Source organism: Vanessa atalanta, chromosome 1 (assembly GCF_905147765.1).
Source record: "Vanessa atalanta chromosome 1, ilVanAtal1.2, whole genome shotgun sequence".
NCBI classification, from domain to species: domain Eukaryota; kingdom Metazoa; phylum Arthropoda; class Insecta; order Lepidoptera; family Nymphalidae; genus Vanessa; species Vanessa atalanta.
Genome location: NC_061871.1, coordinates 5,512,842 through 5,527,998, shown reverse-complemented (window position 1 = coordinate 5,527,998; position 15,157 = coordinate 5,512,842). Strand labels below are relative to the sequence as shown.

Genomic DNA, 15,157 nt, shown 5'->3' with positions numbered 1-15,157 from the left:
CTTATACTTTCAAGTATTTTGAATTTATAAATATCTTAATATCATCCTGTTATTAATAATATCAAAGCTTAATATTTTAAATCAAAGTTTAACTACATATATAAACTTCCTATGAAATACGTTTTAAAATATGAACATACACGTTTTTAATGTGTCACATAATTATATTGCAAAGCAAATATTTTCGAGAGACAATAGCTCCTTACTCAAAACTAATTATTTAATTGTATAATTAGGGTATTCCGCGTATCTGTGCATTAGTCTTAATTATGATTATGGTTTTTATAATATCTTTATAAATAATATTATAATAAAGCTTGTTTAATTATTGTTCATTTGATTTTAATAATACTCAGTAGACTTCTGAACTAAACTGCTACTATAGAGCCAAAAGTATCCATGAAACCGTTATTTTTCTGTAGCACGAGTTTGACATTTAACTATAAAGTATTTTTAATTTTACTTTCGGTTTTATTCCATACAAAACCTATCAGCGCCCCAAGCGAAATCGGAGAGGAACTAAAATCGGTAGTACGAGTTTTTATAACTAACTCATTTTTTTCTCAGACTGTCACAGTTCACAGTTGTAAATAAAAACGCATGCCTTGGGTCATTAGTCATTAACATAATGTTGCACCAGAGATAAGTTACTTACATACCTATATATAAATTTATAGAGAGATAGATAAACAGAGTTTACCTATTTTGTGTGTCTTTTGTACGTTGTTTGTTTGTGTCAACTTGTCCAATGCACCATTTCTTACGCAGTCCTTTCTCGACCTACCTACCCCTAGTACGAATTTGACAGTTAACTATAAAGTATTTTATTTTCGGACTTCTTCCGTACAAAACCTATCAGCGCCCCAAGCGAAAAGGGTAGTACGAGTTACACTTTTGACAGATTTACACATGTAAATTGACGTTTTCGTTAATTTCTTATCGAGTTTGAACTCACTTCATTTAGGTGAGAGTCAGTGAAACTTTAATTATAAGATTAGTTTTTGCCGATATGTCAAGAACAGCCCCTCTACCCCCGCTCCTGCACCCGATTACTAAACTGCAACCCTTGTAGGTTAGGTTAGTTACAATTAAACTCAAATTCCTCTATATTAAAAACAATATAAGCTGTTTATAAGTTTTTTTTTTTATAAGTTAATTCCAAAATTCACTCGAAGGAGATGTGCTGTACATAAAACTAAGCTTTAGTTTTAAAAATCTGTATTGTCTCTTATTTTTATTAGTAGGTTAATAACACTTCTTTACTACGGATGCGTAATGCACAAGATCCTCGATGTAAAAATTCGATTTACTGTAATTATCAAATGTAATACTTGGGATAACATGTAACTACCTAATGTTTTATAAGGAATAATTTAAAGATTATGATAGTTACTTTGGCTCACATCTTTAGTTCTAAACAAGTAAAGAATATATTTATCATAAGCCACATTTTCCATAAAGTTAAGGTAAAATAATAGCTTGTAGATGTCTCATGGCTGAGACCCTCTCCATTTAAAGTGATGGGTTTGAACTTATTGCTCGAGAACGAGGCATATTATACAGATAAATAAAGCGTAAGAAAATTACGTAGTGCTGCCCAGATTTGAAACCGCAGTCTTGGATTTCACACAATTCAAGAGAAGTTCGTTTTTTCTCAATGTTTGAAATATATTTCTATAGAAATCAGTATTAAGGCTTACGTTTATGAATTAAGATCATCCCTTAAAGAAGTAAAATTGAGGATGAATCTTTGTAAGTTCGTCAGTTATTCAATTAGAAACATGGAAATCAGTATTAACGTTGTTTTTAAGTAAAAGACCAACGTTACAGTGTTTTCTGGTGGGATTTTTCCATCGAGTACACGGCTAGTTTGAAAATAAGGTTAGTTTTTCAAACAAGAAGTGTCAAGTTTAGAAGTTAACGAACAGCCTGTGATTATACAATGAACTCCCATGTCGATGGACGTAAAGTCGCCGGTCCTTCGCCTACTCGTAGTCTCGTTCCCGAACTGAACTGTTATGAAATTGAGAAAATAGACAGTGCACATGTGCCTTTTAACACACATGTGCACTATCAGTATTTCATACGTGAAACTAAAAAAAATCATTAGACAGTAAAACATTAGTTTTGAAAAAGGTAATCTCCACGTCATTGTTAAAAATAATAATTGCTATTTAACTGTTTATAGCATAATTTTAACAATCTATAAGCAAGACATGTTCTTACGTCCATATTCGTTACAAGATCGTACTGCCATATACAAATATACCTGAAGGCTGCTAGATGACATTAACCAGGAAATTTATAATGATTATATATTTAATAAATATAAATACACTTATATTTACACTTAAAATTATTGTATTAATATGTTATAGTTTTGACATTTATTACTAGTTTATTTTTTATATAGTACGGTATCTAATTTAAAGTTATATTTGAACAGAAGAACATTTAATCATTTTCGATTGTTTCACGTGAATTCTAAATTAGTGCAATGCTTTACTCCGTTGGAGTTCGTTTGACCGCTGGGCCGTAGTTGTGAAGATCTTTTATAATAGAGGTTGACCAATGTTCAAAACAAGGTAAAACAAAAAACATATACCAAAACGTGAGCTTTTCTTTTATAAACAACTTTATTAAAATTAAAATATTCTTAAAACTCGAGATCACAATAGATATATATATAGACTGTATATAATATATGTTGGGCATATTACAATGTTTTTTTTTTGATGCAGTACCACTGGTCAACAAAGCACTTTACGCGTTAAAATAATAAGATGAATTACAACACATGCGAAAGCTATGAAAAGGCAATCTTTTAAGCAAATAATTAAAATAAAAAAAGGAGATCGAATCAAAGGGCTAGTATACTAATTGTTCAGCTACATGACCACCTAGACGAATTAAGTGCCTTTTCTCAACTTGAGACATATGGTGACAACAGTGAATTTCAGGTTTTTGTAAGAAGACATGGTTGTCACTTTTAAACATTGAATATGTATCATAAAGGCGTATTTATGTCCGAGCTGTGAATTGAGCTTTCACAGCTTTCAATCAAATATAATTATGGTTATTTACATACCGCATATATGATAAAACTGCCGGCTACCTCTATGTATATGATTGGGAAACACACAAAGCACGTACCACACTTAAGCCTTATTTCAAGACGAAACATCGAACAACGTGTAACGCTCGACGACCCTTATATTTATTTTTATATTTTTTTAAATCTATATTTTATAGTCTACTTTAACATGACTTAGGTCAAATGGCGGTCAAGATCAATCATTTCAAAGTTATATTAACTGTGAACCAAAAATGTTAAGAGATACACTATTTCTTCCGTATTTATAAACCTTTTACACTGCTATTCCGATAATATAAAGGTTACATTAAGATTTAAGTTATTTGTCTAACATATTATGCTGGCGCAGACATTTTTGTTATTTGAGATCTGCGAATTTATAATACAAAAGTTTTTTCGGTATTTAAGACAACGTTCCCTTAATCATCAGACTCTCCTGAAGACAGTCGAAACATAGGCTATAACGAAATGTCTAGTCCTATCTAATGACTTCCAAAAAAATCGAAATTTAAAACTGAAATGAATGAGTTGTACATGAAAACATAAAAAAATCATACATAAAGGTTCGTTCGTTCGATGAAAAAATATGAGTTAACCTTTGAATAGCCGTATATGATGTGTAACATCTCACCTCGGTAATAAGTTTTACCACATTAACTTTAGATCATAATTTTAGCAACGCGTACATCAGTCAATTCAAATAACATGCATTTCCCCCGCTTCCTGTTACACACTTCCGTCCCTTTTCACGAAATCTCTCCCACAGGTTACAGGTAAGCGAGAGAAAAGATGTTACATATAAAGTAAAACAAATTATTTGAGAAGTGCTCTTTATTATGGAAAAACTAAAATGTGTAGAAAAATATAAACTCAGTCTTCCTTTTTATCAAATCAAGTTACATTTCATTGGTTTGAATCTCAAATATTATACAATATAGTACAAAGAAGCATTTATGAGAATGACTATGAAGTAAACATATTCTTTTCATACAAAAATAATGGTCTAAGATGTAGTCTAAGAAGTATATTATGTGAATATCACTTGTGGCTGGCTAGTTTCCAATTTTGGCTACCAATATTAAACTTATTAGAAGTGTTTTGCTTATTTAAAATGCATCCGTGTAAACTTATTATTATATTATAATTTAATGATTTCGGATATTTGATATTAACATATTATTATAGAATTAACTAGCTTGATTTGTCTTCTTGATGAAACAAGCTCTATTCTTTGTAGTGCTTTACAAGGAAATTCAAATATGTAACGAGCCAAACAGCTTGACAACAAACAAAAATGCACTCCAATCACAGATCACCAATATCTAATCAGTCTTTTAAAGATCCAAAATTTTGAAGAAATACTCAACTTCTAATAAACCATCTTCAGCTAAATCACTGCAGTGTATTGCATTTTGCACTTTTGTCTTTCCAAATTTCGCTCTTAAAGTGTGTGGACGTAATAATCTGGCAATCTCCTATGTCAATAAAAAACATATTATAAATTTTATATGCTATTATATGGTATGGTATTTTATGTATTTATTTTTATAGAATACATACCGGATCAGATGGGCCAACTAACTTCCGAAATTCCACGGCAGTATTAACATTTTTGTCTTTGGCAACTATTTCCATAGCAATGCAAGGACCACTAGACAACTCTTCGACCATACCCTGTTGTATTAAAACATACCTCTGAATTAACATAGAAGTCATTGAATATCAAAATATTATGCATTTAGAGTGCCATCAATTCAATATGAAAATCATTTTATGTAGGATACTTCATTTAAATCTCTTATATGCTATTTTTATTTAACTATGATCTTAGTACCTTGTACTCTTGGACTATTCCTTTGTACACTTCATAAAATTCAGCAGCATTAATATTTTCCACAATAAACATATTTAATGCTGTAACATTAAACCCTCCATCATCAATAACTTCTAATGCTGCTCCTAGCTTTCCTTCACGTATTGCATGTGGTTTTACTATGCATAATGTGCAGTTGGACAGAGTTGCTGTTAACCGAAGACGGACAGACCGTAAAGCTGGTGGTGGAAAAAAATAATCAATATCCTGTAAAAGTGCAAAAAGGTCATACTTTAATAAAATTTATTTTTGCTTTTCACAAAATTTAAATGTTATTTAATTATTTTTTAAAATAAATGTACTGCAGAAGTACCAAGAAGGTTAAAGAAGGTTAAAGACCTCACATAAAAATCATACCTATACACTTATATTATAAATGCGAAAGTAATCTGTCTGTACACTTTCATGGCTAATAAAATTTGATATGAAGCAAGTTTGACCCCAAAGAGAGAACATAGGCTACATTTATTACCTGAAACCTTACGACCAGTCTTCCAACTTAACATGCAAACCTATATAACATATAATGTCTATATGCTACCTTAACATCTTCAACATCAATTTAATGACATATTGTGATATCAATACCAGTAACCTATTATATGTATAATCACAATCCCAGATAATTATGAGTAATTCATAAACACAATTTACTATTAGCTATTTACCTCTAGTGCATCCTCAGGGCTAGTTGACACATGGGCACAATTTCTTACAGGATCTGTACCATATAGAGCTCTTATAGTGCCAGGTTCAGCTTTCAATGGATCTTTATTACCAAGTACTTTCACACACGCCGTCACAGAGTCTTTTCCTACCAATTCCAAGCCATAAACTTGTTGACCAGAGAGATAGTCCAGAAGAAATCTAAAATAGTTTTCATATGAAATTGGTACACATGTTTGTTTTGACCTCTATTTATTTAAATAAGTATGTATTTATTTATAAAACATCTGTCTGATATTATTTATGTTGTATATTTCATAGAACAATTTGGTAACAAAAATATATGTTTTTGACAGAGAATATTTTAAAAAAAACTCACGGAAATGTTGGATCCGAAACTAGTTTTCTGTATAGAAAATTAATATCTTCAGCAGTAAGGAAAGTTTTTTTCATCTTAGTTATCTTCAAACCTTGTTCATAAAAATGAGTTAATATTTTTCCAGCTATTTTAGTTGGGAGTGGCTTAATCATAGCAAATGTTCTGAAATTTAAAATTCATTAGAATTAATCTACAGGTAAATACCTTTTTTTATTTAATGGTATTGTAGTCACCAATCATGTGGCCCACAAAGATTTGTCCATCATTAATATCTTAAATATTACAATATTATACTGAAGAGAAAATGAGACTTCAACAATGATTTTTATTAAAAATATAATGTCAATTATAATTTCGCAGCCAACTATTTAAATGAACCTTTTAATTATCAGCCTAACTATTTTACTATATGACACCAATCAATCAGTGGTCATAATTATGAGCCAATATACCTTCCATTCGTAGATTAGAGTATTTTTCCATAGACTCTCTTTAAATTAAAAATATTTATATTGGTTTGGTAGGAAAATCATTATGTGGTTCGATATAATTTTATAAATTAAACTTATAGCACATTTTTTGGTATTTTTATTATCAGGAGAGTCAAATTCATATATTCTATGAAGACAAGAATGTTTTGGCTGAGTTTCATACAGCGGTGGCCTTACCCATTGCGAGGCTCCGGGCGGTAGGTCTTTGTGAGGCCCACTGTCCTCAGTGAAAAGTATATATGTGACTCGATAGTAGGTCTGGTTGTTTGGTTTGGGTATTTGTTATATTTGACGAATGATGGTAAAGTAATACAAATAAATAAAATTTGTGTACTTTTAAAATATTTTACAAAGAAATTATAATTTTAAATTGATATTTTTGGAGTCTTCCTTAGACTAAAATCTATTATTAAAGCATGGGCCAAATACTATGCAATTAAAAAACCGATCTTCAAGTGTTTCGAGGCACAATAAATTATGTTCTGAATTCATGAATTAGTTAACTAAATTTATTTTAATTTACTGTTATTTTATAACCTTAATTAATAATTAGGGATCAAAAACAAAAGGTTTAAATAAAAAAATCTATTTCAATTTTGCTTGGAATTTTGCTAGAGGCCGCCCCCCTGCAAGAGCGAGGCCCCAGGCGATTGCCCCATTCGCCACCCCCTAAGGCGGCTGGTTTCATACATACACATACCACTGATTGTAACTAGACTAGGCTGTTCATTAAATTACTACATAAGCTAGTTCATTGTAACATATATATGTATAAATTTATTATTAATATAACAGTTATTAAAAATTATGATAGAGTAGTTTTATAATAAAAAAAATTATAATATTTACTTCACTAAAAACTTAATTAAATAATTCTTAACTAATTGTTTTAATAAATGGGTACATACACTTGCATATCCTTGTGCAATTGTGTTCTTGTAGCTTCACAAGCGAAATCAACAATTTTTATCAACCTTCCTAAAATCTGTAGAGTAGATCCAATATAAAAGTTGTCTAAAGTTACTCCATTGACTTTAACTCTTCGAAGAAAAGTTTTTCGGTTTTTTAAATCATACATTTCTATTGTATCATCAGTGGGATAGTAAAATACATTGAACCGGCGAATGAGGCTAGCTTGATTATCATACCATTCTCCGATAAATGAAAATTTGTCTCGATAAGCGCCTTCCTAAAATTTAACAAATTTTAATGTTTTACTTTTTATTAAACAAGTTTAAATAACAAGAAAGTAAAACAACTTGTATTGTATACCATTTTCAAAAAAGGCTGTTTTAAATTTTTTTAAATAAATTTCATGATATCGTTAGAGATATACGGTCTTCTCTATGTTAATACACGGTTTTTTATTGATCAACGAAGTTAGTTAATGCCTTAGTTACTATGGCAATTAATTTTTTTCTATATACTATTGTCTGTTAGTCAGTTATTGCATTAACTATTTAAATTTTAGAACAGATTAAGATATGGATATTTAAGCTTTTATATTTTCTTCTTTTTCAAGCATCTGGTGCTAGATGAGCAATAAATGTTCGTTATTGTTATTACAGCCAATGTCACGTATAAAATATCTTAATTTTAATAGTTACGGACGTTATTCGAAATGTAAACAAGCAAAAGTCAAAAGTCAACAAATCTGATTTATGAAATAAGAAATTCGTTTCTCTATGCAAAAAACATTCAATGTTTCAATTTTAATCTATATCATAGACTCTATGGCCAATAGATTTATATAGTTCTATACTTAATAATTTTCGACGGCTTTGTAACATAAATAAAAAAGAAAATTTTGAAGAAATAAAAATAACAACATATAACACAAAACATCAAAAAACTTCATAACATAAATATCCTTTTTGGTAATAATGACTAACAACGAAAAAATTGACACAGAATAAAGTTTAATTATACCTATCTACCTACTTCTGACTTACAAAACGCCAATTTCTCAATTATTTTATATCTTGAAATGGTAACGTTGTAGATTTATATTTTAATAAATTATATTGACTAAATTTACAAGTGATATGAATTGATTATTATATTACAATTTTTTTTCAGACTTACGACTATTTCGACAAATATACGTTTCTTTGTGAAATGTATGACGAAGACGCTGATGAAATAAAGGAATTAATATTAAACTTCTTCCCATTTGACAATTCGATTCAAGTCATTGATTCAAAAAAAGCGAAAAATCTGGTTAAGCGTGTTCATTTACCGCCTTTAAAAATCCAAATGCTACAAATAGGAAATATAGTTAATATATTTTCTAAACTACTGTATATAAAAGACTGTGCACCTGCCACTAGAAAAACTTTATACAATAACAATCAAAGGTATGATTATTAAAAATAATTAGTTTTTTTTTTGAATGAACATGCTTCAAGTGATTATTCGCATTTCGCCTAGCAGCACCTGTCCGTGAGATATCGGAACTAAAACATACATTATAATATTAGTGATTTTGGTTTTTAAAACTTATCTACTGTGTGTCTTTTCAATTTATAAAATGTAGATAGGTATTTAGGTAATGTATAGGTATGATTCCATTTTCATTTTATAGATCCATAAGACATCATTGATCTTTAAGATTAACTGATATGTAAATATAATTCTTGTGTTCTCGACTTTATTTCCATGTATAATAAAGCATTTTCTACGCAATATTACACAGTCATAATAAAAATATTTATTACAGTACTTTTGCTTTAATAAAACCTGTACCTCCAAGTTCTCATGGTAAAATTATAACATTCATAATGAAAAAAGGTTTTCGAATTGTTCGTATGAAAAATGGAAAAGTAAGCAAAGATTTTGCGAAAGCGCTTTATAAAAATCTTTCTGGGAGTAATATGTTACCGTAAGTATTTAACAATATGTTCATAATAATAATACACATTGTGTTGTCTACCGCTTCAAATAATTTTGTTCATTTGCAATCGAATAAAAAGTTACTTCATATTTGCGCATTAACTGCCTTGTTTGTCTAGATTAACTTATAAAGAGTAGAAGCTGGGTAATATAAACTACCTTTTATTCTACAGCCTTTGATAATTAATGCTAAGATAGACTGTCAAAACTAAAAACACGTCGAAAAAAATAGTATCCAACTGCTCACGGGTAAAGTAGTATGACGTTTGGCAAGTGTAAAGCGTAGCTGTCACGCACACAAACATTAAAAAGTTTGCTCGTTTTGTGTAGTGCAACACTATCTAAATATAATTTTCTAAGTCTTCATCATAAATAATTAGCTATTTTTGAAATGTTGTCGCATAAACTTCTACGGAATTGTAATGGATTACAGCGATGAAAAAATTGTTTCGCACTTTAAAGGCACATTTGTAAGACATTTTATTTCACAAATGATTAATTTGTAAAGACTGTATAAATATATTGAGGTTTTTGTTAATAATACTATGTCCGGAAATGATTTTTATGAAAATAAAAGGATATATTAAATAAAATATTAAGATTTTTTAGAAAGAAAAGATAAATTATTAAAAAATGATATTCTTAACATTCCGCTACAATATCTATAAATTGGGTATATGTGATAACTCCTTGGGCAAAATACACAATTTTATCAACATTTTTAAAATTGCACCAAACCTGTCTAGTGTCAACACTTTACCGTGCCTTAAATATACTTCCAGGATTATCTGTTTTATAAAGACTTGAAATCGTGTAAAAAATATTTATTAATATAGGCAATTTTCCTTCTATTAGAATAACTGATCCTTTTTCTTTCTTTCGTAAATCCTATCCTACCTACCTACCTTAATCTTTCTTATTCCTTGTATATTTCACTTTATACAGTTTCTACTTATATATTTTTTGAGTTTATGAACTCATAGCTTTCTCGAGATTCTTTTTTTACTCATGTCGCTATTCATAGGACATATTATATTCGTATAATATATGAAAGCTTTGTCAGTTCCATATTAGTCTTTTTTTTAATAATTATAGGTACATTTATAATTAATGCACTTTTACACACATTTCCAGTCACTTAATAGGTATAATTTCTTTCTGATTTTGCTAGAGATGATATTACTGGAATTGATTTTTCTAGTAAAGTAATCAAATATCTATTCTAGAATGTTAAATCAAAATATTACATTACACACTATTACATTATATTAAAGAAAAGTTTATAGCTAAAATTTTTTTAGTGAAAAGTCTAAAAATATAATTCGATATGAAAATTTTCATAAAATATCTCTATTTAAATTTTAAGTAAATTTTACTCATCCTTTGCAAGCATTTCTAGCTCAACAATCTATTGGAAAATAATAAACGGTACTCGTTACGCTAAATTCAAATGTCGATTATTAGAATCGTAATAGATTACATAACAACCGGAGAAGTGATTGGATTGGAACTAGTTGCACCTGATGCGGTGAAAAAATGGCGGACATGTTTAGGGGAAACCGATCCTGCAACTGCAGCCCCAGGCACGCTACGTCGACTTTATGGAGAAAATAAAGTTAGAAATGTTGCCCACGGTTGTAACACCCTAGAAGATGCGGCTCAGGTGTTTAATTATTGCACTTTATCTAATAAAGTAGTGAATTTAAAATATTACAAAAAGGCACCTAATTAAATAAAGCGCACTAATAATATATCGCGTACGTTTCATTTCTCAAGTTTTCGGCATATTTTCTTTCGCATGGTATTAATAAGCTTAAACCTGATGAAATATATCTAATAATAATAATAATAATAATCATCAATAATTTACAAAAGTTTTCAAAGTTCTCGTTATTATATATGCGATGCTAAATGCATATTAATATACTATATAATGCTACTGTACATATGACCACAATAAATCAAATATAAGTTTTAAGCTCACAAAAGCATGAATAAGTAACAATAATTTATAGCATAAATTAATTATCTAATTATTTTCAGATGTTAGATTTATTTTTTGGTTATGAAAATGGAGTTCCCAGAATACCTTTCCGGGCAACCTATAAGAACTGCACTTGCTGTGTTATCAAACCACATGTTATTATTGAAGGAAATTTAGGTGCCATTCTTGAACAAATTGCAACTTCTAAGCATTTTTACATTTCTGCAATAGCTATGTTTTCAGTAAAACTAGTAAATGCTGAAGAATTTTTTGAAGTTTATAAAGGTGTTTTGCCTGAGTTTGAGGTAGTACTTCTTTTTTCTTTCTGTAAACAACAAGTTACATTTTTTTAACTATTTCTATTCAATAATATTTTAAGGCAATGTCTATACATTTAGCAGAAGGAAAGTGTGTTACTTTAGAAGTTAAATGTAATGATCCAAATATGAACTGCGTTTGTGAATTTAGAAAACTTTGTGGAGCAAGAGACCCGGTAAAATAACCTAATATTATATATAATGCAATACAATTAATACTTATAAATAAAAGACACAGTAATGTCCTAAAATTTTATTTACCATTTAATTTAGACATTTTCTCATATCTCAGGAACTGAGTCGTCAACTATATCCCGATTCAATCAGAGCACTATATGGAAAAAACATAGTACATAATGCAGTCCATTGTACAGATCTACCAGAAGATGGTGAATTGGAAGTTGAATATTTTTTCAAGTTATTAGCCAATGAATGATTTAAAATACTATTATTATTTTCGCCTGTAGACATTTCTTATGACAAAATCATTCCCTTCTATTTCAATTTTTTCATACATCCATTTTCTGTTTACCCTAGAAGTTAAATAAAAAAATATATACACATTGTTCACAAATTTTTTTAGTAATAAATAGTAATATTAAGAATACCTGCATTCATGTCCACATTTGTTGGATGTACATTTTGGGCAAGGGAAGTGACACCCAGGACATACTTCATCTAAACAATCGCAGAGGTCCTTGCCAGTTGCTGCTAATTGTCCACGCTCATTGTAGATTTTCTTAGTATTGCGACTGAAAAATTACAATGTTACAATAATGGGCCGTGTGGCTCAAATAATTTTAAATTCAAATTAATAAATACTTCATAAAATAGCTTTTCCGATTTAATTTTCGTCGTTCGCGAGCTGATGTTTCAGGGTCGAAGTTTTCCAAGAAGCGCATCTTTGTTTTCTTATCTATTTTTTTTTATTAAAAGTTCACAACTCTGAATACCAAGAAATATATTAAATCGAATTATTTAACATTTTATTATTATTATTGTAAATTTGTTACTGCTTAATGCTTATTCTAGAAATACTTGACGTCTTGATTTAACTTGACACATGCCAGTTGACACTATATCCTAGACTGTGACATTTGAAAACAAATAAAAATTCATAAAAATATTTTACATAATTTATATTTTGCTAAAATAAATGTTTAATGTACATATTGTACAAATAACTCAAACTTACTGTCTTTATAGAGATTTTATTTAACGTCATAACGTTAATATATAATAATACCTGCGCGATTAGATATAACGTCGTTTACTAATGGAATAAACACTGTGCATGACACATATTAAGCTGTAATTTTACTGCATAATTGGGTATTTATATTATTATCACACTAGTTTACAAATTTACAAAAGTGTCGATATATCCTTTTTTCATCGATACATATTGTCGTTCATATAACATCATTCACCACCCTGACAGACAGTCAAACAATATTTGTCATTTGACATTGACGTTTCACATCTATGGAAAGCACGTTATTGTGTTTGTCAAAGTTATTATAATTTGTTACAACGAAAACATAATTATTGGCTACACTTATATATTGTATGCAAATTTAGTTTAAAATCATGGCTGATACAAGTACCAAGGAGTCATCGGTTACTAAAGTTCCTATGATATATGTCTGTGGCGGTAAAAACTTTTTTTAATTGTTAAACATGACTCAGTTTAGTGTATGTTTAGAAATTATGTATTTCTTTATTTTATTATATATTTCCAACCAACTAATTAAATGAATGCTTTGCTTGACTAGGTTGCTGAATTTTAGAATATGTATGTTTATATGAAATATGTAATAAATAGGAACGGGCCCTAAAAACATACATTACTTTATATAATTTTTAATATAAAGCACATTTGAATACATAATTACTAAATTCCAGAATGCCACAGAGAAAATGAAATTAAACCAAGAGATCCCATACGGTGCAGAGAATGCGGATACCGGATTATGTACAAGAAAAGAACAAAGAGATGTATCCTTTTTAAAAACAAATTAAGTGAAATATTTTCTTTTTTTTTTAAGAATAGATTAAAGTTTAGTCTTTTGTCCTCATAAAATTGATAGTCTGTCATATAAAGAGCACTTATTCTACTTCTCAGTTTCTGGCATTTTTGAGCTTGTGTGCATCTAACTGCATTTATGTGTATGAGCACAACTACTGTAGTTAAGCCAATCAATATAAAGTGTTGTGATACATTTACATTATTTATATTATATATTTTCTAAGGGTTTTATTTTCAATTGTATAAAATAGTTGTGAATATGAATGAATAATAAATTAAAAATATGTTGAAAATTTAAATGGCATACAAATCATAATAAATGACTGAAATAACTTCAGACTTAAACTTTATAATTGCCAAAGTATTTATTCGGTTAACTAATGTTAACTTGTCACTTGTTCTTACACATTTGGAAGTTATATTATTTTTGTCATGTTGCAAAGATAATTTATTCACCTTGACAAGTTACAGTGATCATAAACTTAAAAAATATGACATTATTCGTCATTTCGTTATATTTTCCACAGCTGCATTTCTAAAGCGCGATCGGTTGTTACTTTTTGATCCTTCAACATTCAATGGATGCAGTGGGTACAATATCATTCTCTACATCATAATTAAAAAAAATCCATACTCAATTTTGAGTGAGCAATATTACAATAATCAATTTAATGCTCTTTTTAAATCAGGCATGTAATGAAGCTCCATAACCGATAAAAAAATATCTAAGTTTTCTTTTTTCATAGTGTTATACTTAAAGAGAGCAGCAAATTTTATTTTAAAGCAATTTTTTTCTGTGGTTATACCTAAATTTATATTACCTACAAATAAAGTAAAAATATTATCTTGTGATTTTTTCTTTTATTTCTAAATAATGTAAAAAATCCGTAACCGAAGCTATCCAAAATAATTTAGTGTCCATAACCGTACCTGAAACCGGTGGAATCTTATTCATATATGCATATCCATATCCAAATATAATTTTAAGAATTTTTAAATATTATTTACCATCATGTTTTTATACTATGTTGCTGTAGAAACGATAATCATTTGGATTTGTTGAATGTGTTCTAATTATGTAATCGATGAATCGTGAATAATATGTATTATGATGAATGATTTCCATAACTATAATTTCAGTGGTCGTATTTGATGCGCGATGACGTGAAGAAAATAAAATAAATGTTTTAATTTTACATTTACTTTAATCTTACCATTATAAAATATCCATCCATATAATGTATAGTAAACAATAAATGGGCAAATATTTGACATATACTTTTTTTTATTTACCTTTGTCTACATTTCTAATATAATATAAAAATATTTATATCCATACAAGTTGCCTTCATTTAAACAGTTATATACTACTAGAGTATTATATTAACTGATTTAGGAATTTCAATTTGTTCTTAAGTTAAAATTGTATAGA

At 28.9% G+C, this 15,157-nt stretch overlaps 4 protein-coding genes across 4 annotated transcripts; 2 read left to right on the top strand and 2 right to left on the bottom strand.

Moving 5' to 3' along the window:
* Positions 1-3,892: 3,892 nt before the first annotated feature.
* LOC125065681 (nucleoside diphosphate kinase 7) lies at positions 3,893-8,147 on the bottom strand. Its single transcript, XM_047673450.1, has 7 exons — positions 7,776-8,147; positions 7,412-7,692; positions 6,013-6,174; positions 5,636-5,834; positions 4,929-5,174; positions 4,655-4,768; positions 3,893-4,569 (listed from the first exon to the last, which is right to left on the bottom strand). The coding sequence occupies exons 1-7, from the start codon at positions 7,776-7,778 to the stop codon at positions 4,429-4,431; spliced, it is 1,146 nt and encodes a 381-aa protein (XP_047529406.1). The 5' UTR covers positions 7,779-8,147; the 3' UTR covers positions 3,893-4,428.
* Positions 8,148-8,319: 172 nt separating this feature from the next.
* On the top strand, positions 8,320-12,132 carry LOC125065690 (nucleoside diphosphate kinase 7-like). The gene is made up of 7 exons (XM_047673461.1): positions 8,320-8,493; positions 8,583-8,860; positions 9,223-9,384; positions 10,860-11,058; positions 11,439-11,684; positions 11,759-11,872; positions 11,989-12,132. The coding sequence occupies exons 1-7, from the start codon at positions 8,491-8,493 to the stop codon at positions 12,130-12,132; spliced, it is 1,146 nt and encodes a 381-aa protein (XP_047529417.1). The 5' UTR covers positions 8,320-8,490.
* On the bottom strand, positions 11,935-12,760 carry LOC125065697 (ARL14 effector protein). The gene is made up of 3 exons (XM_047673473.1): positions 12,519-12,760; positions 12,305-12,448; positions 11,935-12,229 (listed from the first exon to the last, which is right to left on the bottom strand). Exons 1-3 carry the CDS (start codon positions 12,596-12,598, stop codon positions 12,148-12,150), a joined length of 306 nt encoding a protein of 101 aa, XP_047529429.1. The 5' UTR covers positions 12,599-12,760; the 3' UTR covers positions 11,935-12,147.
* Positions 12,761-13,159: 399 nt separating this feature from the next.
* Positions 13,160-15,001, top strand: LOC125064932 (DNA-directed RNA polymerases I, II, and III subunit RPABC4). Its single transcript, XM_047672249.1, has 3 exons — positions 13,160-13,350; positions 13,602-13,694; positions 14,866-15,001. The coding sequence occupies exons 1-3, from the start codon at positions 13,287-13,289 to the stop codon at positions 14,886-14,888; spliced, it is 180 nt and encodes a 59-aa protein (XP_047528205.1). The 5' UTR covers positions 13,160-13,286; the 3' UTR covers positions 14,889-15,001.
* The last annotated feature ends 156 nt before the right edge of the window (positions 15,002-15,157 follow it).